At 41.1% G+C, this 24,320-nt stretch overlaps 1 protein-coding gene across 2 annotated transcripts; it reads right to left on the bottom strand.

Annotated features, from left to right (window-relative positions):
- Nucleotides 1-241: 241 nt before the first annotated feature.
- Nucleotides 242-23,926, bottom strand: LOC133422184 (zinc finger protein 501-like). Of its 2 annotated transcripts, none has more exons than XM_061712127.1 (3): nucleotides 23,831-23,926; nucleotides 23,545-23,747; nucleotides 242-1,488 (listed from the first exon to the last, which is right to left on the bottom strand). In XM_061712127.1, the coding sequence occupies exons 2-3, from the start codon at nucleotides 23,710-23,712 to the stop codon at nucleotides 388-390; spliced, it is 1,269 nt and encodes a 422-aa protein (XP_061568111.1). In that variant the 5' UTR covers nucleotides 23,713-23,747; nucleotides 23,831-23,926; the 3' UTR covers nucleotides 242-387. The 2 variants fall into 2 exon arrangements, with proteins under 2 accessions (XP_061568111.1, XP_061568110.1); XM_061712126.1 differs by having other exon boundaries at nucleotides 23,545-23,750; nucleotides 23,831-23,873.
- Nucleotides 23,927-24,320: the final 394 nt, after the last annotated feature.

Below are 24,320 nucleotides of genomic sequence, written 5' to 3'. Positions count from 1 at the left end.
CAGATGCCATGGTGTCATTTTAGAATTATTGCAGGTCCAGAGGGAAATTATATCTAGCATTAATAGTACATATGGTGATAAAAATCACATGAAAAATGCACTACTGTGTGTCTCTTTTCTAATATTCTTACAATGATGTCTTGTTGTGAGTTTGCAGTGAGCAGGAAACTGAAATCCAGCAGGCAAACAAAAACCTTTTTTTATTTAAATGATGTAACAATGGAACATAAACTGATAAAGAATCTAATTTAAACACATTTTTCAGTTGAAACTGAAAACAAAACTCCAGCTTTATTTTTTTCTCAGAACAACATAACATGTCTAAATTGGCACCTTTAATTGAGCTCTCCAAGTAAAAGCTGCTCCACACTGATCACAGACAATTTTTTATCTGGTGTGAATACGCTGATGACTCCTAAGACTACCTTGTCGGGTAAAAGCTGCCTCACACTGATCACATCTGTAAGGCTTATCCCCAGTGTGAATACGCTGATGACGCCTAAGACTACCTTGTTCGGTAAAAGCTGCCCCACACTGATCACATCTGTAAGGCTTAAATCCAGTGTGAATATGCTGATGACTCCTTAGACTATCTTGTCGGGTAAAAGCTGCCTCACACTGATCACATCTGTACGGCTTATCCCCAGTGTGAATACGCTGATGACTCAATAGATGACATTGTTGGGTAAAAGCCGCCCCACACTGATCACATGTGTAAGGCTTATCCCCAGTGTGAATACGCTGATGACACCTTAGATTACCTATTTGGGTAAAAGCTGCCCCACACTGATCACATCTGTAAGGCTTATCCCCAGTGTGAATACGCTTATGACGCCTTAGATCATCTTGTTGGGTAAAAGCTGCCGCACACTGATCACATCTGTAAGGCTTATTCCCAGTGTGAATACGCTGATGACTCCTTAGATGATCTTGTTGGATAAAAGCTGCCCCACACTGATCACACTTGTACGGCTTTTCTCCAGTGTGAATACGCTGATGACGCCTTAGATGACCTTGTTCGGTAAAAGCTGCCCCACACTGATCACATCTGTACGGCTTAAATCCAGTGTGAATACGCTGATGACTCATTAGACTACCTTGTTGGGTAAAAGCTGCCCCACACTGATCACATTTATACGGCTTTTCCCCTGTGTGAATACGCTGATGACTCATTAGACTACCTTTTTGGGTAAAAGCTGCCCCACACTGATCACATTTGTACGGCTTTTCTCCAGTGTGAATACGCTGATGACTCCTTAGGTGACCTGACAAGGTAAAAGCTGCCCCACACTGATCACATTTGTACGGCTTTTCTCCAGTGTGGATACGCCGATGACGCCTTAAAATACTTGACGTGGTAAAAGCTTGCCCACAGTGTTCACAGGTGTACAGCTTCTCTTCAGTATGAATCCTCTTTCGGACCTTCAGACCTGGTGAAGTGGCGAGGACTTTATCCCTCCTATTTTTTCTCTTTTTGGCTTTATGTTTCTGTAAGGAAAGAGAAAAAGACTTAGATCCTGTTGTTGGCTGACCTGACAAATCCTTTTTCAGTTCAAGTCAAGTGCTGTCTGTCATGTTCGCAGTGAAACAATGAAGAGTTTGTCTGAGTGCTATGTTAAGCATGTTCTGTTATCAATGGCTCTTGACAGCCAGAAACATTCACATAAAACATCTCAATATGGTTGGCCAACGATTTATGTTTGTGGTGCGCAACAGTTACGTGGTTACTTTTTGGTTGGCCAACGATTTATGTTTGTGGTGCGCAACTGTTAAGGGAGCGGCCAGTCTATTTCCTTATATTACAACGCCGTTATTAATTGTTCGTTTTTTTTCCCACTTATTCCACCGAACACCGAAAGTGTTTTTTTGCCATTTTCGTCCAAACAATTTCGGTTACCGAACAATCGGTGCATCACTACAGTCCCCTCACAAACAGTGTCCAGCGGCACTACGTTCCGCCGCGCGGCGTTCTCAACGTTGTGTACGCTACTGTACATACTCACTGGTATTACAGTATATGAAAAATTCATATCATAAGAAAAATAAACACCGGTATTCGGTATGAACCGGTATACCGCCCAGCACTTAAAACTAACCTTTTTAATGTCACGAATTTCACCTGGAAGACTGTTCCAATGTGCAACTGATCTGTAAAACACTGTCCTCCTCATAGATTCAGACCTAGGTTAGGGTAATGTTATCTGACCACTATTTGCCATCCGAGTGTTGTATGAATGAGTGTCTGAACAGTAAGTTATTTTATTATAAAGAAATGTAGGAATTTGAGTGTAATGATGCTATGGAAATATGTAAGCACACTAGCAGTCAGCCAATCCTCAACCCTCAGCCAGGAGAGACGTTCATGCATTTCTACAACACTTGTTCTTGATGAACAACCAAGAACCAGTCTTGCAGCCAGTTTTGTGCCATTTGTAGTTTCTTTAGAAGACTGCTCGATGCAGCAGACCAAACACCTGAACAGTAATCCAATGACACAAAACCAATGAACTAACAACTTTGCAAAACAACTGTGTCTTTAGAAACGGTGCACATTTGCGTGTTACGGCAACAGCTCTGCCCATTTTGGCAACAACTTTATTGATGTGATCAGACCAAGACAATGTACTATCAAGCCAAAGTCCAAGAAGCTTAAAGCGACACTACGTAACTTTTCCACCTTAATATCATATTTCCAGAGTCATTGTGATGGTACATCAACTTCCAACAGGTTTAATGACACCTCTGTCATGATCTGAGGGGGTCTGTATCGCTTTATCGCCAGCAGAAGCTGGTGTTGAGCTAAACGAGGAGCTGGTATCATGGCCGAAGCAGCGAAAAAAACGAAGAAAATAAAAGTTTTAACGGAGCGGAGGAGGCGAAAAAAAGAAAGCGGGAGAGTAACAAGCTAAATGCCCGGTGGAGAATAAACATTGGCCCGGCGTTCTCTCGCTACAAGCCCTGGCAGCGCCGTCGTCTTGGACGAGATGGTTGAAGGATGTAAAGACGTTCATCACCTCCAGGTATGCACTTTTGTCAACACCTATGTCAGTGTGTTTTACAAAAACAATTATCCTGAAACTACTACAGCTGGTGTAAGTGTTGCTACTGTATCAAATGTCAATATCTATGTAAACCTTTTGACTCTTCAGGTCTGTATATACAGATACTTATACACTGATGGTAAAAGCAACACATTTGTAGATATAGTAAAATATAGCCAGAAAAATTAAATATATAGGAAAAGTATACACTTCCAGATGAAAAAAATACAATATAAACACCATATAACCCTATAAAATAAATCTACTTTGTTGGAATTATATTAAAATAATAACAAGAGTAGTAAAAGAAACCTTATGGTGTTTATAATGTGTCGTTTTATCTTGTGAGTGTATAAATATATACATTTCTCTAATTTTTCTATAGCTATACATTACTTGCTTTTACTTTCTGCATAATTACAGTGACTTCAACAAAGAAAAAAATTCAAACTTGTGATCAACAAAATATGTTGAATGATTTATAGGTCAGTAATTATCAGAAAGACATAATGTTTTTTGTATCTTTATTCTCACACTCTGCAGGACTACATCAGATCTGGAAAACTTCCAGAATCACATCCTCATGCAGGGAAGGTTCTCCTACTCCAGCAGTGAATCGCACGCGGACTCTCCCAGCACGAAACAAGGATGGACACAAGATGCTACTGCTACTATAGTCATTGTATTTATTTACAGTAACTTCTTACACTGTTTCATAGTTCAGTTTTTATTATCAGTTCATTATTTTTAGTTTATTTTTCTACTACTCTATTTACACTTGTTTACTTTATTCACAGTAATTTATCCTGTCATACAGTTGTTCATTACTGCTACTGTGATACAGATTACTTATTGTTTATAATAATGTATGGGATAACTGCTGTCACTATGCAAATGACAAAGTTCAAGAATGTTCTATTTTCTGAAAGGTGTGTAAATAAAAGTCTGTCTTGTTTTGCACAAATGTCTTTATTTTAAACACATAAAGACAACTGTACAGGAAAAAATGGAACAAAAAAAAAACAATATCAAAATATTTGCAGTAATCCTCATAAAGGTTCCATTCTAGAGAAGACGGGGATCCCTGAAACCAGTGTACTGTCCCATTGGGTCTGGAAAGATGTCTCTTATTTTCCAAACATCATGCTGCCAGAGCACAAACTGGCGATATGTATATATATGCATATATATATGATATATATGCTGCGTGTCGGTTCTGTCTTTGTGGGGGTTCAAACTGATGAGGTAGAGGTAGAGGTGTTCTCACGAACAGCAGATTCCTGATAAAACAAGAGACAGAATTGTTATGATACAAATGTAAATGTAGAATTCTATGATCAATAAGAATCAAAATTAGAATGTTTTCACATACTGGGGATTCGTCTTGGGTTTTGGTAATTCTAAAATTACTGACAATATCAATGTTACATCAACAACAGACAGAGAAATAATAGTGATCATAAAAATGTGTAATTCGCAATGAGGAAGCTTTATAAAATAATAATACAATTGAATAGAATTACAGCACTAGAGGAAATAATGCAATGCGAAGAAAATGTATAGAACATTTCTAGTATTTTTCCTGAGAACTGTAAAATTGTGCAGGGCTGATCTGCAAAATATAAGGAATGGGCATTCAGTTATTCACAGGTTATAAAGTATTTTTTTATTTTGTCAGTAAGTATGTTGGACTACTAATTTATGACGAAGTCCCTCTAAAAAACGTGACAGGAAAAAGGTGCAGAGCGTATGAGTTTGTAGGGCGCATTATCTCGCTGAAACAACAATTTGAAATTAGTGTTTTTCAACATCGTCATATTATATTGTTTAGCCAAAAATAGATACATTACCTCTTCATTATCCATCCTGCAAACGACCGCTGAAAACAGGAAAGTCATTTTGAAAGTCCGTCCCGTCTTCTCTCATCAAAACAAATGCAGCGGCGGGGACGGGGGTTTTCCGGCAGTACGCGCTGGTGCTCATGGGAAATGGAGTGTTCTTTCTGGTAAAGCACTACCGATTTTTGTCCAAAGGAGGCGCCAAACTCAACAAAGCTGAAAGTTCCGTTGTGCTGCTTTAACACTTTTTACTTGCTGAATTGTTTGACTTTCTATTTTTATACTTATTTTAGGATTATCAGATAATCTGTAGCTAGAACCAAACAGTATACACTTTTTTTTTATATATTAAGGATCAGTTTATTTGTTTTGATCCAATCATATAATATGCTGATCTCACAAGACAGAACCTGATTGATCTCAGAGTATGTGGGGGCTGCATAATACAGTGTAGAATAGGGCTGCAACGATTCGCCGACGTTGTCGACAAAAATCGATTGGTTTTAAATAGGACCTTTTATTAATTTTTTTTTTTTTTTAAACATTTGTTTATTGGATTTTCACAGAAGTATACAAAGCAGAGGTAGTTTTGTAGTTACATGCAAACTCCCAGTACAACCCAGTAAATAGAAACCTTATAAAAGAAAAGACTGCGTTTACTTTTTCACCCCAAAAATAAAAAACAAAACAAAAAAAAAACAACATCAGAGACCAAAACAAAAACATAACATATAGGACATACTGTAAGCCAAATTAAAAAATAATAGTAATAACAGATAAAAAAGCAAACATCAAACAAACATAAACAGTCCAGAAGTATTACATATAAGATTTACCGTGACCCGCGCCGCAGCGCCCCACCCCTATTACAAGTTTATAAAGCCACTATTCTACCGGACCTCACCTGTCCGCCACTAGAGTAGGATCCAGACTTCGTACAAAGGTGAAGAATGGACCCCAGGCCCTCCAAAATTTGTCCACAGAGCCATTAAGGGAGAATCTGATCTTCTCCAGTTTAAGATTATACAAAATATCCCTTATCCAGTGGGTGTAGGAGGGGGGGGGCGACTCTTCCAATTTATCACTATCAACCTCCTAGCCAATAATGTAACAAAAGCCAAAACATCCCTCTGCGATTTGGAAAGAGGGCAATGAGGGGAAAACCGCAAACAAGGCTCCTAAAGGAGTAGGTTCCACTCTCTGCCCCACTATTTTTGATAGGGAGTGGAAAATCTCAGTCCAAAAGTTGTTTAATGAGGGACAAAGCCAAAAGGTATACATGAGGTCTGCTGGAGTTTGTCGGCATCTATAACAGTCAGGCGATACAGTATCGTATATTTTAGACAACCTTTCTTTGGTGTAATAGATGCGATGTAAAAGTTTGCATTGGATGAGAGCATGTCTCGCACATAGAGGATTTGTGTACCCGACGCAGCATCTCATTCCAAACCTCTCCAGCCAATTCTTCACCTATATCCCCCTCCCAACGGACTTTCATAGCTTGAAGCGATTCAGGACGTAGACCACAGATCTGATTATATATAACCGAAATTGCCCCCTTAAAGGTAGGTAATGGACGTAGAAAGGTATCTATAGCAGACTCATTTGGGGAATTAGGGAAAGTGGGAAAAGTTTTCTGTAAAAAACTACGCACCTGTAGATATCTAAAAAAAATGTTGTTTGGGAATTGTGTATTTATCTGAAAGCAGTTGAAATGAAGCACAAACATTATCAACATATAGATCATTGAAGGAATGAATACCATGTTTTGACCAAGTTGAGAAGGCACTATCTATTAGAGAGGGATGAAAAACGTGGTTTGATGCCAATGGCGCATGAATAGAAAAACATTGTAAACCAAAATGGCGTCTAAATTGGATCCAAATTCTAAGGGAGGTCTTGACCGTAATGTTTGTAGTGTATGGGGCGGTAGATGACCTAATGGGGGAGTGTGCTAAAGCAGCCAACGTCACCGGCCGTGTGGAATTCGCCTCCATAGCCAACCACGTTGGTGGAGGGTCAAAAGTTTCATATAGCAGCCAGTACTTCAGAATCCTGATATTGGCAGACCAGTAGTAAAACCTAAAGTTAGGCATTGCCATTCCTCCGAGAGATTTGGGTCTCTGTAAGCATTGCTTGCGTATCCTAGGTACTTTTTTATCCCATATAAACTCGGTGATCATGCTGTCCAGTCTCCTAAAGAAAGTCTGAGGAAGAAAGAGGGGGATACATTGAAATAAATATGTAAACCGAGGAAGAATATTCATCTTAACTGTATTGATGCGAGCAGCTAGAGAAAGATTGAGTATAGACCAACGTTCAAAGTCCTCTTTGAGTTTTTTCATTAAGGGGGCAAAGTTAGTTTTGTTTAAATCCTCATATTTACGTGCAACATAAACTCCAAGGTATGTAAAACCCTCCATAGCAACCTTTAAGGGTAAATTACGCAGGGGATACTTCCTAGCTGCTTCATTAACAGGAAAAATTTCGCTTTTGCTTAAGTTAAGCTTGTAACCAGATATCCGACCAAACGAGTCAAGGGTATCCAGAGCGGCCGGAACTGAGACAGGTAAATTGGAAACGCACAAGAGCAGATCATCTGCATAGAGAGAGACTTTCAACTCGACCCCCTGCCTAGAAATGCCAGTAATACGTGGATTTGTTCTGAGTGAACCCTGTTTGTTCTGGAGAAATAATAGACGGCAAGCGAGACTCTAGGCGTGAAGCCAGCAATTTTGACAATAGCTTAAAGTCCACATTTAATAAGCTAATTGGGGCGATAGGATGTACAGTCAAGGGGATCCTTGCCTTTCTTAAGAAGAAGGGAAATGGAGGCCTGAGTAAGAGTCTGCGGGAGACACCCCGATCCGAATGCTTCATTGAACATGTCCAGGAGTATTGGACCTTGTTTATAAAAAACTTCTTATAAAAGTCGGATGGAAAACCATCTGGTCCCGGACATTTCCCGCTTTGCAAGTTTGAAGCAGCCGCCCTAAGTTCTTCCAAGGTGATTGGTTTCTCCAACTCCTCAATTACAGGTTGCTCTATGGAGGGAATGTCTAGATCATTGAAGAAAGTGTTGAAGGCCGAGTCAGAGACCGGGTCTGAGGAGTACAGTTTGGAATAGAACTGTTTGAAGGTATTATTAATTTCACAGGGAATAGTTGTAATACCGGAGTCCGACCGAATCTGTGGAATGAGGTTGGAAGTAGACCTTTGCCGTAGTTGGTGTGCCAATAATTTACCTGCCTTATCGCCTTGTTCAAAAAAACTGGATCTTGTCTGAAGTCCAGGGGCCTCATGTACAAAGGGTGCGTACGCACAAAACATGGCGTACGCCCTTTTCCACGCAAACGTTCAAATGTATCAAGAGTGAAATGACCGTGGAAATGTGCGGTGCCCGACGCCAACTTCATGCCTGGCGTACGCACGTTTCCACAGCTATTGGTCCGTTGGCGACACTTAGTGGTGATGCTGGGAAACTGTTAATAATGTGAAAACAATTAGCCCTCAGAGTGATGTGCACATCAGAGACACACTGATGAACAATTAACACATTCAACTGTCTGCAATTACACGAGTGGATATAAAAGCAAAGTGGTGCAGAAAATACCGTTAACAACAATGGCAGCTTTGGCAGCGTTAGAAGATATCGCAAATGGTGCAGTAAGAAGAGAAAGAATATTTAGCCGGTTTTCCTAATGTAATCGGAGCTATCGACTGCACACACATTGCTATAAAAGCACCATCACTGGATGGATATGTGTACGTTAACAGGAAGCATTTTCATTCCATTAATGTACAGATTATATGATTAATTTATGTTATTTGTGAAGTTATTTCTTGGAAAAAGGGGCAGATCAGATAAGATTCTTCTTCTTTCTGCTTGCTTTTCATTCACGAGTTAAGAACATTTGTATTGAATTATTTGACTTTTTGAATGAAATAAAGAATTAAAAAAAAAAAAAAAAAAAATGTAACACACCTGATTCTAATTAATGATCGTCATCAGCTTGTCATCAAAGTCTGGATAGTTCCGTTGATGACACAGCTCCTTGTATCATGGTGCAATTAAACAGGGAAACCTATTTAAATACATTTGCATATCTAAATGGAGGCGTGGACAGGGAGGAGTCTGGTACTCCTACATGTGCGCTCAATTCCACGTTGATTGGGATGTACAAAGGAAATGTGCTTGGATTCATGCCTACGCACAGTTTCATACATCTGGATTTTTTTGTGCGTAGGACGTTTTCTGGATTTAAGCGTAAGCCATGTTTCAGTAGGAAATCCACGCAAGTCTTTGTACATGAGGCCCCAGGTCCTTCAGCAGCTTCGCCACAGATTCAGTGGGTCGCGGACCCTCCACGCCCTCGGGTAAGCCTATCAGTCTTATATTATTTAACGCTAACATACAAATCCCTCTCATACATTGTCTGAGAGGGATTTGACCAGGCCGGACAACGTGCTAACCGTAGCCTGTAGCTCAGTAACTTCGGTAGCCTGTTCACTCGCCGAGCATTCCAGCTCCACAATAGATCGGCCCTGAGCTTCCATTTTAATCTCTATCGGCTTCAGCGCCCCAGTCATCTCCCTCTTAACTGTATCAGCCACAATTGCATCAAATCTGGAGAGAATGTCAGAACGTAGGTCGTCCATCATCACTTTGATGCTCTGCCTCGTTAGCATCGGGCCTCTGCTCGGCTTCTGCACTTCTCACAGTGGGATCTGACGTCTTGGTTGGTGCACGCTGGCGACGGTCTTGTTGTTGTTGTCTTGTTGTTGACATTGTAGCTCGTTCTTCGGACAAAAAGTACACCCAAAGGGAGAAAAAGTACTATCGAAGCGTAATACCACTCCCGAATATAAAATAGTGCAAAAATAATATGTTTTAAGTCACATTCCGGCGGAGCTGTAGCAACACACGTCTCACATGCTTCCTTGCCAACAGCCACATTTTATTAATTTTTTGTATGAACAGCGGCAAAGTTGAATAAAATATCTACAGGACTGTCTCAGAAAATTAGAATATTGTGCCAAAGTTCTTTATTTTCTGTAATGCAATTAAAACAACAAAAATGTCATACATTCTGGATTCATTACAAATCAACTGTAATATTGCAAGCCTTTTATTATTTTAATATTGCTGATTATGGCTTACAGCTTAAGATTCCCAGAATATTCAAATTTTTTTAGATAGGATATTTGAGTTTTCTTAAGCTGTATGCCATGATCAGCAATATTAAAATAATAAAAGGCTTACAATATTTCAGTTGATTTGTAATGAATCCAGAATGTATGACATTTTTGCATTACAGAAAATAAAGGACTTTATCACAATATTCTAATTTTCTGAGACAGTCCTGTATTTTTCATTGAAGTACCCATCTTTCTCGTGTTTATTATCATTTGCCACATAATTAAAGCGACATACTAAATTTAAGAAAAAATTACTAATTATCCGATTAGTCGACTAATCGTTTCAATAGTCGTGACTAGTCGACTATTAAAATAGTCGTTAGTTGCAGCCCTAGTGTAGAATCATCAGCATACATAGTCAACTTAGCCTTACTGAGTACATACGGCATATCATTCGTAAAAATTGAGAATAAAAGAGGTCCCAAGCAGCTACCCTGGGGGACTCCACAGTCCAATGACTTACTATCCGATAAGGCACCGCTAAAATAAACTCTTTGTGACCTTTCAGACAAATAGCTCTTAAACCATTGAATTGCAGAAAAATTAAAACCATAACTAATGAGTTTAGAAATTAAAATGTCATGGTTGATCACATCAAAGGCAGCACTGAAGTCAAGCAATACTGTTCCCACAAGCATCGAGTCATCAATTGATGTTAACCAGCTATCAGACATCTGTGACATAAGCATGTTGGAACATTGTTGTTAAATCATTGTAAGAAAAGTAATCTTGTACTTGCCTGAATACTATCTTCTCCAATAATTTACTGAGAACAGGTAGAATACTTATAGGCCTACTATTTGGACCGCAGAAAGTTGATTTTGTATCTTTAGGTAAAGGAATGATCTTACCCTCCTTCCAAGTTTTGGACACACACCACTAATCAGACACCTGTTGAATATATGACAGATAAGTTTTGAAATATATCAGGGTTTTTCCTGCATACAAAAATAGGAAACGGCCACCTCCACCTAATTTCGTGCCGCCCCCTGCTCTCAAAACTCAAGACGTCATGAAAATTGTTATTTTCTGACAGGCGGGCGTTGGACTGGATGGATGTTATTTTAACTGCAGTTACAGCATAACGCCGCTGTGGGGGTGCTGTATCAACGACAGTGCACCAACAGAAGAAGACAAAATCTCAAGAATTATTTTCCGCGGTTTTCCGCTATTTGTTGTATTAAAAATCGGCGTCCTGGTTTTACCTGGCTGTTCAAACAGGTAAATATTGTTTCTTTTGCAAGCATGTCTTGTTTATTCGTCTTATATTCGGGCCGAAACGGTACATTAAAAAGCGACCTCGCGACCAGGAGAAGCAAGAGTGCAGGTGAAACAGTGCAGTTAACGTTACAGGCAGTTAAAAAGTAATAAATCATGTTACTGACGAGATGCAGCAATTTTGTCGGGGCTGAAAATAGTGCACAAATATGCATGAAAGGTGATAGCGAGGGTCAGAGTACAGGACAGGACGAGCTGGAGAGGCGAGGGGTACGTTAAGCCTGAATTATGGTTCTGCGTTAAATCGACGCAGAGCCTGCTGCGTAGGGTACGCGGCGACGCGCAGCGTACGCCGTAGACGCTGCGTTGGTGTAACGCAGAACCATAAATCAGCCTTTAGTCAGTTTCCACTTCATTAGGAGCATATCAACTCGAAGCCAACGTGTACGTGATTTAAACATAACTTTTTATTCTTCTCTACAGATCTTCTCAAAAACACAGAGCCGGTGGGTTTGACAAACGGTGGCTGAACCAATTTACCTGCTGAGGCAAACTGAGGAAGGTTTGATCTGTTATTTATGCCAAAAGCACTGTGACCCCCATGCAGCAGGAACTATCACTATTTATGTCTGTATCAAAATAAATACAAAAATACTTAATGCATGAATTGTTTTGTTTAAGGTGAAGACACTTCTGCACAGCAGACTGAAGGAGAGGCTCTTGGATTTTGTGAGGAGACCATGATGGACCAGACCAGACCAGACCAGACCAGGACCATCCATGGACCAGACCAGGACCAGACCAGGACCATCCATGGACCAGACCAGGACCATCCATGGACCAGACCAGACCAGGACCATCCATGGACCAGACCAGGTGTGCTGCCCCTTCTGGCGTGCACGCTTTCGCCTGAAGGGGGCAGTAGCGTAACATGAGTTAGGAATGACGATTTCTAACAGCAGACATAAGCAGAAAGAAGCAGACAAGCAGCAGCTAAAAACCTGCAGTTTCTACTGTTTTGCAAGAGCTAAGAGAACATATGCTTGTAAGTGCTTGTGGTATATATGTACACACACACACACACACACACACACACACACACACACACACACACACACACACACACACACACACACACACACACACACACACACACACACACACACACACACACACACACACACACACACACACACACACACACACACACACACACACACACACACACCCCTAGTATAAATATATATATATTACTGCCATGTTTGAGTTGATTTAACAGTTAATTGACAGTTTATGATGATCGAGATAGCAATGCTAATTCCGTTAGCCTGTCTATGGCGTTTTCCATTGTATGTTAGCATTAAGCTAGCAGACTTTATGTTTAGCTGAGGATTAGGGCAGTAGTGCTGTTAAAAGTACTTTGAATGCTGCTTTAAATATGTGATTTGCTTAGTCATCTGTGTACTTAAACATACTGTATGGTGTTTCATTCTTTTTGTTTTCTGTTTGTTAGTTTTACAGTTTTACTTCAACTGGGAGTGACAAATAAACAGCTTGAACAAAGAACATTTGCCTTTCATTTGGAGAACTGTTAAGCTACCTGCCAATCTAAACAGTACACGTTCAGGGAGGGCAGAATAGTAAAAAAGCAGATTCTCATCACACTCTGCTGAAAAACAGACGAACTGCACCACAGCTGCAAGTGCTTCAAGCAAGAGAAGACTTCGCACACCATGGCAACTCCTGCAGAAGGAAACAAAGAGATACATTGGAGACTGGATCAAGAGCATCTAGTTCTCTACATTCAAGTCAACGCACCTCATCATCCGTTGCGGCTGCAAGGGCACGAGCAAATGCTGAAGCTGCTTGAGTGAATCTTTCCTTTGCACACAAGGAAGCATATATATTGAAAAAACAAGCTGAACAGCTTAAGAATAAAGCTGAGTTAGATGCAGATCTACATGTGCTAAAATCGGAGAAGGCAGCTGCGGCAGCACAAGCTGAGGCTCAAGCTTGGGAAGAATCTGCACAGGAAACCGGAGACCCACAACAGCCCCAACTGGCCGACATGCCACTTATGAGTCCAATCCAACGCACTCAAGAATATGTACAGCAACATGCAGGACTAAGCTCTGATCTGCGAACACGTCTACCAAGTGCACCTTCCAGAACCTCCATCTGCATCAGTACCGCAGCCAGCTATGAATAATAGAGAAGCGGCTGTACCTCACAAAGACCTGCTTAGTTACCAGAGCAGTGTGCACAGCAAGGAAGAATTTAAACCTTTGTCATTTCATGCACCTGATCAAAGACCACATTTTGGGATGAGCATACCACAACACAACTACGCTGTAATTCCTAAGAGAGAACACGCTGGACAGACATGGTCAGTATGTAAAGAGGCCTACCAACAACAGCCAGTTACAATATTCTGGGCACAACATTTCTACACCGAGACCTTCCAACGTCTATCCTTCAGAGACCTCAGACCTCGCTAGATATTTAATGCGACGAGAGATGGTGAGTTCGGGGTTGCTGAGATTCGACGACCAACCTGAGAACTATTGGGCGTGGAAGACGTCATTCCAGTCTTCAGTTTGGAATCTGAATTTGTTACCACAGGAAGAGCTGGACCTGCTCTCAAAATGGCTTGGACCACAATCAAGCAAAAAGGATCAGAGCAGCTTACATTCACGACCCTCAAGCAGGTCTCAACATGGTGTGGCAACGACTGGAGGAATGCTTCGGGGCCCCAGAAATCATAGAGCATGCCCTGTTAAAGAGGGTTGAGGACTTTCCAAAGGTGGCAAATAGAGAGAACCAAAGTCTAAGAGAGCTAGGAGATATTCTTCTGGAGCTACAAGCTGCAAAGCGGAACGGCTTTCTTCCCGGCCTTTCTCATCTGGGTACAGCGCATGGAGTCAATCCCATTCTGGCAAAACTACCATATAACCTTCAAGAGAGGTGGGTTTCGGTTGCTTCAAAGTTCAAGAGAGACAATGATGTGTCATATCCTCCATTCTCATTTTTTGTCAGCTTCATTAATGAGGAAGCAAGGATTTGCAACAACCCTAGCTTTGCGTGTGTCACAACCTTCAACCCGAGAACAGAGAAACCTGCAGATCAAAGGCAAAGACCACAATTGCCAATCTCTGTCAGGAAAACAGATGTGTCGCCAGCAAGCGGAGCTATCCAAAATGCTCCCACAGACAAGAACATCATGGACCCTGATAAGCAATGTCCTCTGCATGGTAAGCCACACCCACTAAGAAAGTGTCGCCTGTTCAGAAGTAAGAGTCTAGAAGAAAGAAAAGCACTCCTTAAAGACAAGCATATCTGTTTTAGATGCTGTTCTTCTGTTCACCACATGGCTAAAGACTGCAATGTGTCAACAAAGTGCAGAGAATGTGGAAGTGAAACCCATACCACAGCACTTCATCCAGAACCTCTCCCTTTAAAGTGGAAAAGCTCTGCTGCTGCCGAAGCTCATGGCGGGGAGCAGAAAGAGTCAACAGACACAGAGGTGACCTCAAAGTGCACAGAAATATGTGGGAACTTAGCTGGCTCCAGGTTGTGTTCAAAAATATGTCTGGTGAGAGTGTATCCTGTTGGACAGTCAGAAAGAGCAGTCAAGATGTATGCTGTTCTTGATGAACAAAGCAATCGTTCACTGGCAAACACAGACTTTTTCAACCTTTTCAGTATAGATGGACACTTAGAACCATATACATTAAGGACATGTTCATGGGTCATGGATGTGACAGGAAGACGAGCAAACAACTTCATCATCGAGTCCCTGGATGGTATGTCACGGCTCTCCCTTCCCAGTCTGATAGAGTGCGACATGATACCCAATGACAGAGCAGAAATCCCAGCACCTGAAGTTGCTCTTCACTATTCTCATCTCAAATCCGTTGCAAGCAAAATCCCAGAAATCGATCCACATGCAGAAATCCTCATTCTCCTTGGCAGAGATATTCTTTGTGTGCACAAGGTCAGAGAACAGCACAATGGACTCCACAATGAACCATATGCGCAACGGCTGGATCTTGGGTGGGTTATTGTTGGAGAGGTGTGTCTTGGAGCAGCACACAAGTCATCCAAAACCAGCGTCTACAAAACCAATGTTCTACACAACGGAAGAGCTTCGCTTTTGGGTCCATGCACCAGCAACATTCAAGTCAAAGAGAGGTTCACCAGCCACACACCAAACTTGACTCTTCAAAGCTCAATCACTAGCTTGGTGAAAGAGACTGATAATCTTGGTGGCCAAGTTTTTGAGAGAACACCACACGACGACAGCCTTGATCTGTCAGTTGAAGATAGGATTTTTCTGGAAACACTGGATCAACACACATATCAGGACAACGCAAACACTTGGGTTGCTCCTTTACCCTTTCGATCACCACTGTCTTCCAAACAACAGACTCCAGGCTGAGAAACGTCTGTCATCCGTAAGGTGGAATCTAAATAAGAAACCACAGATGAAGAAAGATTTCATCGACTTCATGCAAAAGATGCTTGATGCCAAGCAAGCAGAGCCAGCTCCGCCTCTAAAAAAAGGCCAGGAATGTTGGTACCTACCCTTATTTGGCGTTTACCACCCTCGCAAGCCAACACAGATAAGAGTAGTGTTCGATTCCAGTGCCAAACATGTGGAAGTTTCTCTTAACGACATGCTCCTTAGCGGTCCCGATCTTAACAACACCCTAATCAGGGTACTAATCCACTTCCGTAAAGAACCAGTCGCAGTTACTGCAGATGTGCAGCAGATGTTGTACTGTTTCACAGTCTGCGAAGAACATCAAGATTTTCTGAGGTTCTTGTGGTATGAAGGTAATGACCTGCAAAAACCAGTGAAAGAGTTTCGCATGACAGTTCATGTATTTGGCAACAGTCCATCGCCAGCGGTTGCTATTTACTGCTTACGACGAGCTACCTTGGAAGCAACAGAGTTCACTCCTGAATCAAGAGAGTTTGTCATGCGCAACTTTTATGTGGACGATGGACTTGCATCATTCCCCACAGAAACTGATACCATCAACGTCTTACAAACATCTCAAGAAATGCTAGCAGAGTCAAACATCAGACTACACAAGATAGCATCCAATAGCAGCAGTGTCATGCAAGCATTCCCCACAGAAGACTGGGCTAAAGACATTGGCCGGGTTTCCCAGATCCGACCTCTCTTAAGGATTTAAGAGTGGTTCAAAGAAGGTTTCAACTGAGAGAGAACCCTAAGATACGGGTGTTTCCCAGATGACTTCTTAACACCGTTCTTTAGTTTCGCTTTTTCAGAAGCTCTTTGGAGGAGCTGTCCGGTTCTGAAACCAAATCAATCGATGCCAAGCAAATCGATCACGATCACTATCAGCGCATTTTCGGACGCAGCACTGCTACCTAACGCACTTATTCCCTGCTGCCTGTGCGTTATGTGTGTTATAATGAAAAACTAAGATGATAAATATATGTTAATGACACTTTTTCATGAAGAAAACAAGTCCAATCACCCGGGGGATCCCAGCCATGGCGTGGAATCCTTGGTGGACCTGGCGGATCTCCTCCCTTGTGGTGGCATCTTGATGTGTGCTCGGGCATGGCGCAGGAGGATCGGTGTCACCGCTGCCGCACTCCGTGACACCGACGCCTTGCTCAGTCCGGGGCCGTCCCCCACCACCTCCAGGAAGCTCCCCATTGCGTAAAAACGCAGTGCAGCCAGCAGTGTTGTGCATGAACGAGTTCAAATGAACGCGTTCATTGAACACGTTCATTTCTGTGAGAACGTTGAACTGAACGCAACATATTTACAAATAAAGAACTTAAACGTGAACTTGTTCATTCTGCAGATCATGAACTGGAATTTGAACTGTTCAGATTATGTGAGTTTCAGCTTCACTGCTTAGGTCCAATTATTATGGAATAATCTTTCTCATTTCACCAGCGGGCGGCCCGCACATTTAAAATCGACGAGCCCGTTGCAGCCTAACGAATGATGCCTGATTTATGGTTCCGCGTTAAATCGACGCCGTAGCCTACGCTGTAGGATCTGCGTTGGTGTAACGCGGAACCATAAATCAGCCTTGACAGGTGAAGAGAGACGTTGCAGACGTAGCGTCAGCAAGCTGTCAGATGATGATCCCCTTATCATTATCTGCGGGAATTTTACACATCGTCTCCCAAAGAGTCCGACGGTAGAAATTTAACCTTTCTGTGCTAATTGCCCACCTGCGCTTAGAAAACAAGTCTGAACATCTGCCTCGTCAACTTCAAATTTGAAACGTCATGTGGAGTTAAAGCATCCTTCCAGTGTGAGAAAATATCTGCCTTGACGATCAAAAAAGTTCCCAGAAAGACTAAGAGGACCCAACAGCCCCGAACGAACCCCAGTCCCACTGCTGCACCTTCAGGGATCTGATTTCCCAGCAATAGAGATTTACAGCCTCTGAGTAAAGTTGAGAAGCCACTAGTAAATACATGATTATATACAGCAGGGCAGAGGTGGCAAATCCGGCTTCAGAAAGTAAAAGTCCTACCATGTATTTGTTCTGTCCATTCACTCAACCAGCTGATTCTAATCAGCACAGCTCTTCAGCCAGGTAGATGAGCTAATTAGTGAACTCACCTGGTTTTAGTGAATGGACAGAACAAATATATGGCAGGACTTTTACTTTCTGAAGCCGGATTTGCCACCTCTGCAGCAGGGTCTCCAACCCTGGTCCTCAGGACCCCTGTCCTGCATGTTTTAGGTGTTTCCTTGCATCATCACACCTGATTCTGAATGGTCGTCATCAGCTTGTCATCCAGGTCTGCACAAGTCTGTTAATGACAGTCATTTTTATCAGAGTTCTGAGGGGAAATATCTAAAACATGCAAGACAGGGTCATGAGGACCAGGGCTGAAGACCACTTTGATGTGCCCTGAAGCATTTTTGAGTGAGGTACATTATCTCATATGTGCACGCAGATGTGGGATGTGTGCAGACAAATTATGATAAATGATAGTTATGATGATCCTTTTATTTGTGCGTAATGCATAAAACATATTTTTCCCCTTTGCTGTCACCAATGAATGCTAAACAATATAAATCTAAAGTATAAAATAGATCAACATTTGTGCGGGGTGAATTGTTTTAATATCTCATTGCTTGGTGTGATATTGATTTGCCTGACGTGGCTGGATCTGTGAGTCTTTGTTCACTAAGATGGTTGTAAAGACTGGGTCAGCAGCATCTTTCATTTCCTTCTTAATGAAAGAGATTCTTAAGCTAAGAGCAACTCTGGGAAACGCGATTTTCTTTCACAGGCTCCTTAAGAAGGTTTGAAAGAAGTCTTTCGCTGTGTGCCAGGGTGCAGGATTGGGGCGTGGTCTGCAGGGGAGAGAGGGAGTGCGGGGGAGTGGCGCACAGGTGACGCGGCTGGAACAGCTGACGGTACACAGGTGTGTCTAATCACTCTGTGTATTTCAGTAGTGTGCGGGCCCTGGAGACGGGAGAGGACGGAAGCAAAGTGGAGCAGAGGTGCAGCTCTGCTGACAGTGCGGATGCACCGAGGTCCTCTACAAAGAGACAAAACTTGGCTGGTAGAACCAGAAATAAAATATTTCTACCCAAATCCCGGTATCTGCTGTCTTGAGTGACCCCCGTAGCAACGAGACGTGCTACACGCTGTTAAGAGCTACTTAACTGATCTGGGAAACCGGGCCATTAAAGATTTGGATTTGGGAGGAGAATCACTGCCCCTACAAAGAAGCCTTGGTCTCAGCTGGAACCTCATGACGGACAGCTTCACCTTCTGTGTTTCTTCAGGGGACAAACCGGTGACCAAAAGAGGAATTCTCTCCACAGTGAACAGTCTATTTGATCCCTTGGGGTTCGTGGCACCCGTTACTGTGGGTGGAAGGAACATCATGAGAGAGCTTTCTGTTGAACAGTACGATTGGGATGCTCCACTTCCAACAGTATGACAAGCACAATGGCAGCTTTGGAAAGACTCTATGAAAGCTTGAGCAGCTTGAGATCCCAAGAACGTATGTTCCTGTTTCACTGGCTACACAGACTCAGCACAGAGAACTTTGTGTGTTTTCAGACGCGTCCGACATAGCTATAGCAGTTGTAGCTTATGTAAGGACTGTCTCAGTAACAGGAGAGTGTCACATAGGCTTCGTCATGGCAAAATCCAAACTGACACCACATCCTGCGCACACAGTTCCTCGTCTTGAAATCTGTGCTGCGGTTCTGGAAGTGGAGATGGCAGACTTCATCAAGAACGAAATGGACATTGACATTCATTCAGTGAGATTCTACACAGATAGTAAAATCGTGCTGGGTTACATTACCAACACCTCACGCCGATTTTATGTTTATCTTGCCAACAGAATCACACGAATCAGGAAGTCTTCTCACCCGCACCAGTGGCATTACATCAACACCGAACAAAATCCTGCAGACCATGGGACCCGGCCATTAGGTGCTGCAGCCCTCAAACACACCAACTGGTTTTCTGGGCTATCCTTTTGTCAAAGCCTCAGCAAGAGGACACTACTCCTAGTTGCGAATTTGAGCTTGTGAAACCAGACCAGGATCAAGAAATCCGCCCTGAGGTGACAACCATCAGTACTAAGGTGTCAAAGAGTCTGCTTGGAGCACGGCGGTTCGAAAGGTTCTCCACGTGGAAGTCACTGGTTCAGGCTATGTCTCGACTAATCAACAGAGTAAGAAGAGATAACAAAGCTCCTGATTGTGATGGCAGTAGAGGAGATGCAAGCGCACAAGCCACAACTGTGATCATCAAGGCGGCGCAGCAAGAAGTCTTCTTCAATGAAATACAACGTCATTCCAAAGAGGATCAAATCTCAAGACAAAGTCCTCTTGTGAAGTTGTCTCCATTTCTGGACCAAGATGGATTGTTGAGAATCGGCGGTCTCACATCCTTGACAGATATGTCCTTTGATGATAAACATCCTTTGATCATTCCAAAGTCTCACACCGCCATATTGTTGGTGAGACATTATCATGGTGAGGTTGCACATCAGGGACACCACCTTACAGAAGGTGCCTTGAGATCGGCCAGACTGTGGCTAATTGGAGGAAAGAAACTTGTGTCTTCTTTGATACATAAATGTGTCACTTGCAAACGGCTCAGAGGCAAACTAGAGGAACAGAAAATGTCAGGTTTGCCAGCAGACAAACTGTCATTGGAACCACCCTTTACACATGTGGGAGTGGATGTCTTTGGCCCATGGGCCGTGACCTTGCGTAGAACAAGAGGAGGTCATGCAGAAAATAAGCGGTGGGCAGCCATATTTACTTGTTTGAGCACCAGGGCAGTGCATATTGAGCTCCTGGAAACCATGACCACGGCCAGCTTTATCAATGGACTCAGACGGTTCACAGCTCTCAGAGGACCCATTAAAACACTTTGATCTGATCGAGGAACAAATTTTATTGGGGCATGTAAGGAACTCAACCTTAACACAGAAGATCCTGATCTGAAGAAGCATCTTCAGGACAACAAATGCACTTGGACCTTCAATCCTCCTCACTCCTCCCATATGGGGGGAGTATGTGAGAGGATGATAGGCATCGCTCGACGCATTCTGGATGCTCTTCTTCTCAAGACAAACACATCCCATCTGACACATGAGGTGTATATATATATATATATATATATATATATATATATATATATATATATATATATTACTGCCATGTTTGAGTTGATTTAACAGTTAATTGACAGTTTAAAATGATCGAGATAGCAATGCTAATTCAGTTAGCCTTTCTATGGCGTTTTCCATTGTATCTTAGCATTAAGCTAGCGGACTTTATGTTTAGCTGAGGATTAGGGCAGTAATGCTGTTAAAAGTACTTTGAATGCTGCTTTAAATATGTCATTTGCTTAGTCATCTGTGTACTTAAACATACTGTATGGTGTTTAATTCTTTTTGTTTTCTGTTTGTTAGTTTTACTTCAACTGGGAGTGACAAATAAACAGCTTTAACGAAGAACATTTGCCTTTCATTTGGAGAACTGTTAAGCTACCTGCCAATCTAAACAGTACACGTTCAGGGAGGGCAGAATACCAGGACTAGGATCAGGTTTTGGACTACGAGGAGCATGAGGTTCTAGAGATGGAACAGGCTGAAATGTTCTCTGTCTGGTTGCGAGATTTGTCAGTAAATGTCTGAAACCCTACAAAAACTCAAAATCTTACCAAGACTACTTGTCTTATATCCAGTCAAAATGTTTTATTTCTAGTCCAAAAAAAGTCATTACATTTAAAATAAGACAGTCACCTAAAAAGTAACTCGTTCTAGAAAACCATTTTCACTCATTTCAATGAAAACTTTCTCTTGTTCCATTGGCAGTTTTTTTTTTTTTTTACTTTTGGTAAGATTGAGTTCTTGTATTTGTATTTATATTGGTATGTTAATAAAATAATGCTTTAACGTGATAATTGTCATATTTTTTTACATCATTTTCATATAATTTACATTCTTTGTAAATTCATTTCTTGGGAAAAAGGGGCAGATTAAATAAGATTCTTCTTCTTCTTTCTGCTCCCTTTCATTCAGAATTTAGGAACGTTTGTGTTTATATTAAATTGTTTGTTTTATTTTATCAATTCATTAAATAAAGAATAAAGAAATATATTTTTAATCATATTAGAACTCCCAAAATACAAAATACATTGTAAAAAGTGTTTGCTTGAGCCAGTTGAAGGCACAGTTTACCCACACGCGTGTGACCAGGATGGTGCCACCTCTGCCTCAATTAGAGCCAGGAAAAACCCTGTATGTGTAACATATATATATTAAATATAGTAACAATGCACATATATATGCCTTAGGTTTTTACCAGCATGGTATTAATCATTAATATGTGTGCAGGCAAGGTAGAAAAAAAAAAAAGATGGGATGTCTACATTTCGTTTTGAAATGTGATTTTGATGTGAACAGGATCCCCATTAAGTTGTCTAATTTTCACAAACAAATACTTGGTAAATAGTATTTGTCCACAACTTCTCTCCTCATAAGTCAACTTTATGGAACAATAGAGTAATTACAATTAGTAGAAAAGTAATTGATTTGATAAAGGCATTATATACGTAATTGACTTAATGGATAGTAAAGGGATTCTTTTAAGTTTAAGCAGATTTCCAAAAAATATACAATTTCAATTGTTCTCATAAAGAATTCATCAGAATATGTAGTGTTATTCCTCTACCATTAATTCACCTAATTCAGAACTTTTTGGTGTATAATACAGCTTCAAATGTATTACTAAATCTATTAATCGAAGGATGTGCTCTGACTGATAAAAAGTGTGGTAACAAGTTTATTTGTAATGTTTTTTAATCCAGATTGTTCCATGATTTTTGCAGAAGGATAATTCGACAGGATTCTTGCATGGTAAATATAAACACATTAAACAAAGCACATTCTCAATTTATTAAATGGCCTTTTTTGCCTAAAGTTAAAGAAGTACATTTTAGAATTATGAATAAGGTCTATTTTGAGGCAGAATTTCTTAAAAAAAGATTTAAATTTGAGGTAGATCAATGTTCCTTCTGCAAAAAGGATGAAGAAACAATGGATCATTTGTTTTATGAATGTCCTTTGACTCATTGTTTCTGGACAGACACACACAATTGGATTTCTCTTAAAATTAATAATGTTCCACCTTTTGAATTAAGCCATATTATTTTCTTCATGGATGTATCTGTTTCTGATTTTATTAATATAATTTTGTTACTGGGAAAGTACCATATGCATTGTGCCAAATGGATAAATTGTAAATCCTCCTTTCAGGATTTTATTGATGATTAAGATTGTTTTCACATGTCTCAAAAAAGTAGAAAACAAAAATGCAAGTAAAATAAGTCTAGATATTGCTCATTATTTGTTAATCTAATTGAATAATTCTTTTCCTTTTCTATGCTCCATTATGTGAATTTAAATGCTTAATTTATTTTGTTATTCATATGCACCTTTTAATTCTTAGAGTGCCTTGTTTTTTTGTTTTTTGTATTCCTTACAAGAATCCCCATTTTTTATTTTTATTTTCCTTTCTTTTCCTATTGCATTTAAATGTATATTTGTCCATTATCCTCTTTTAGTGTTTGTATATTTTCAATAAAGTTTGGTTACAAAAAAAGAAAGAAAGAAAAAGCTACTGACAATGAAATAAAGCGTTTGGATGATCAGCAGCAACAGAAAGAGCGAGGAGGAACGTGGACCTGAACACTGACCTGCAGACCAGCGGAGGAAGAGTCCGCTTTGGTCCTGCTGGACTCCTGGTCCTGGTTCTGACCCCGGTCCTGGATCTGATCCTGATCCTGGATCTGATCCTGGATCTGACCCCGGTCCTGATTCTGGTTCTGATCCTGGTCCTGGATCTGGTTCTGATCCCGGTCCATCTCCTCCAAACACGTTGCCACCACTCGAGTGTTACCTGCTGGTGAATGTCGGATTATGTTCTCCCCCCGACAGCGCTGTATTCACTCTACTGTTTAATAGAGTCGAACAGAAACTCACCTCTTGGTAGCGTCGGTACGGACTGGATTCACGGAACCACGGAAGCTTCTTTTACTTTTCTCTTTTATTTTAATTTTCCCTCGCTCGACTTCCGCATCCCTCGGGAGGAGCGTTTCGTTTCAGACAATCAGAGTCGTTGTTTCGTTTCAGTCAATCAGAGTCGTTGTTTCGTTTCAGTCAATCAGAGTCGTTGTTTTGAGAAAAAGCATTTACGTCACGGAGCCTAGTTACAAAAGTAGGATAACTGGATCCATATATGGAACCTTCCATACAAATATCTAATTACAAATAAAGTGAGAGAAGTGTCTTACAAACTAATTCATAGATATTACCCTGCCAAACATTATTTGTTAAAATAATAATCTGTGTGGATCTGAACCTGAAACTGTAATACACTTATTTTGGCTCTGTAACTCTACTGCCATCTTCTGGAGAGAAGTAACCCGTTACATCACCTTGAAGATTGACTGATTTTTCTTTAGATTGGAAC

This window comes from Cololabis saira, chromosome 21, assembly GCF_033807715.1.
Source record: "Cololabis saira isolate AMF1-May2022 chromosome 21, fColSai1.1, whole genome shotgun sequence".
NCBI classification, from domain to species: Eukaryota; Metazoa; Chordata; class Actinopteri; order Beloniformes; family Belonidae; genus Cololabis; species Cololabis saira.
The sequence above is the reverse complement of the archived record's forward strand: the minus strand, read 5'-3'. Positions and strand labels throughout refer to the sequence as shown.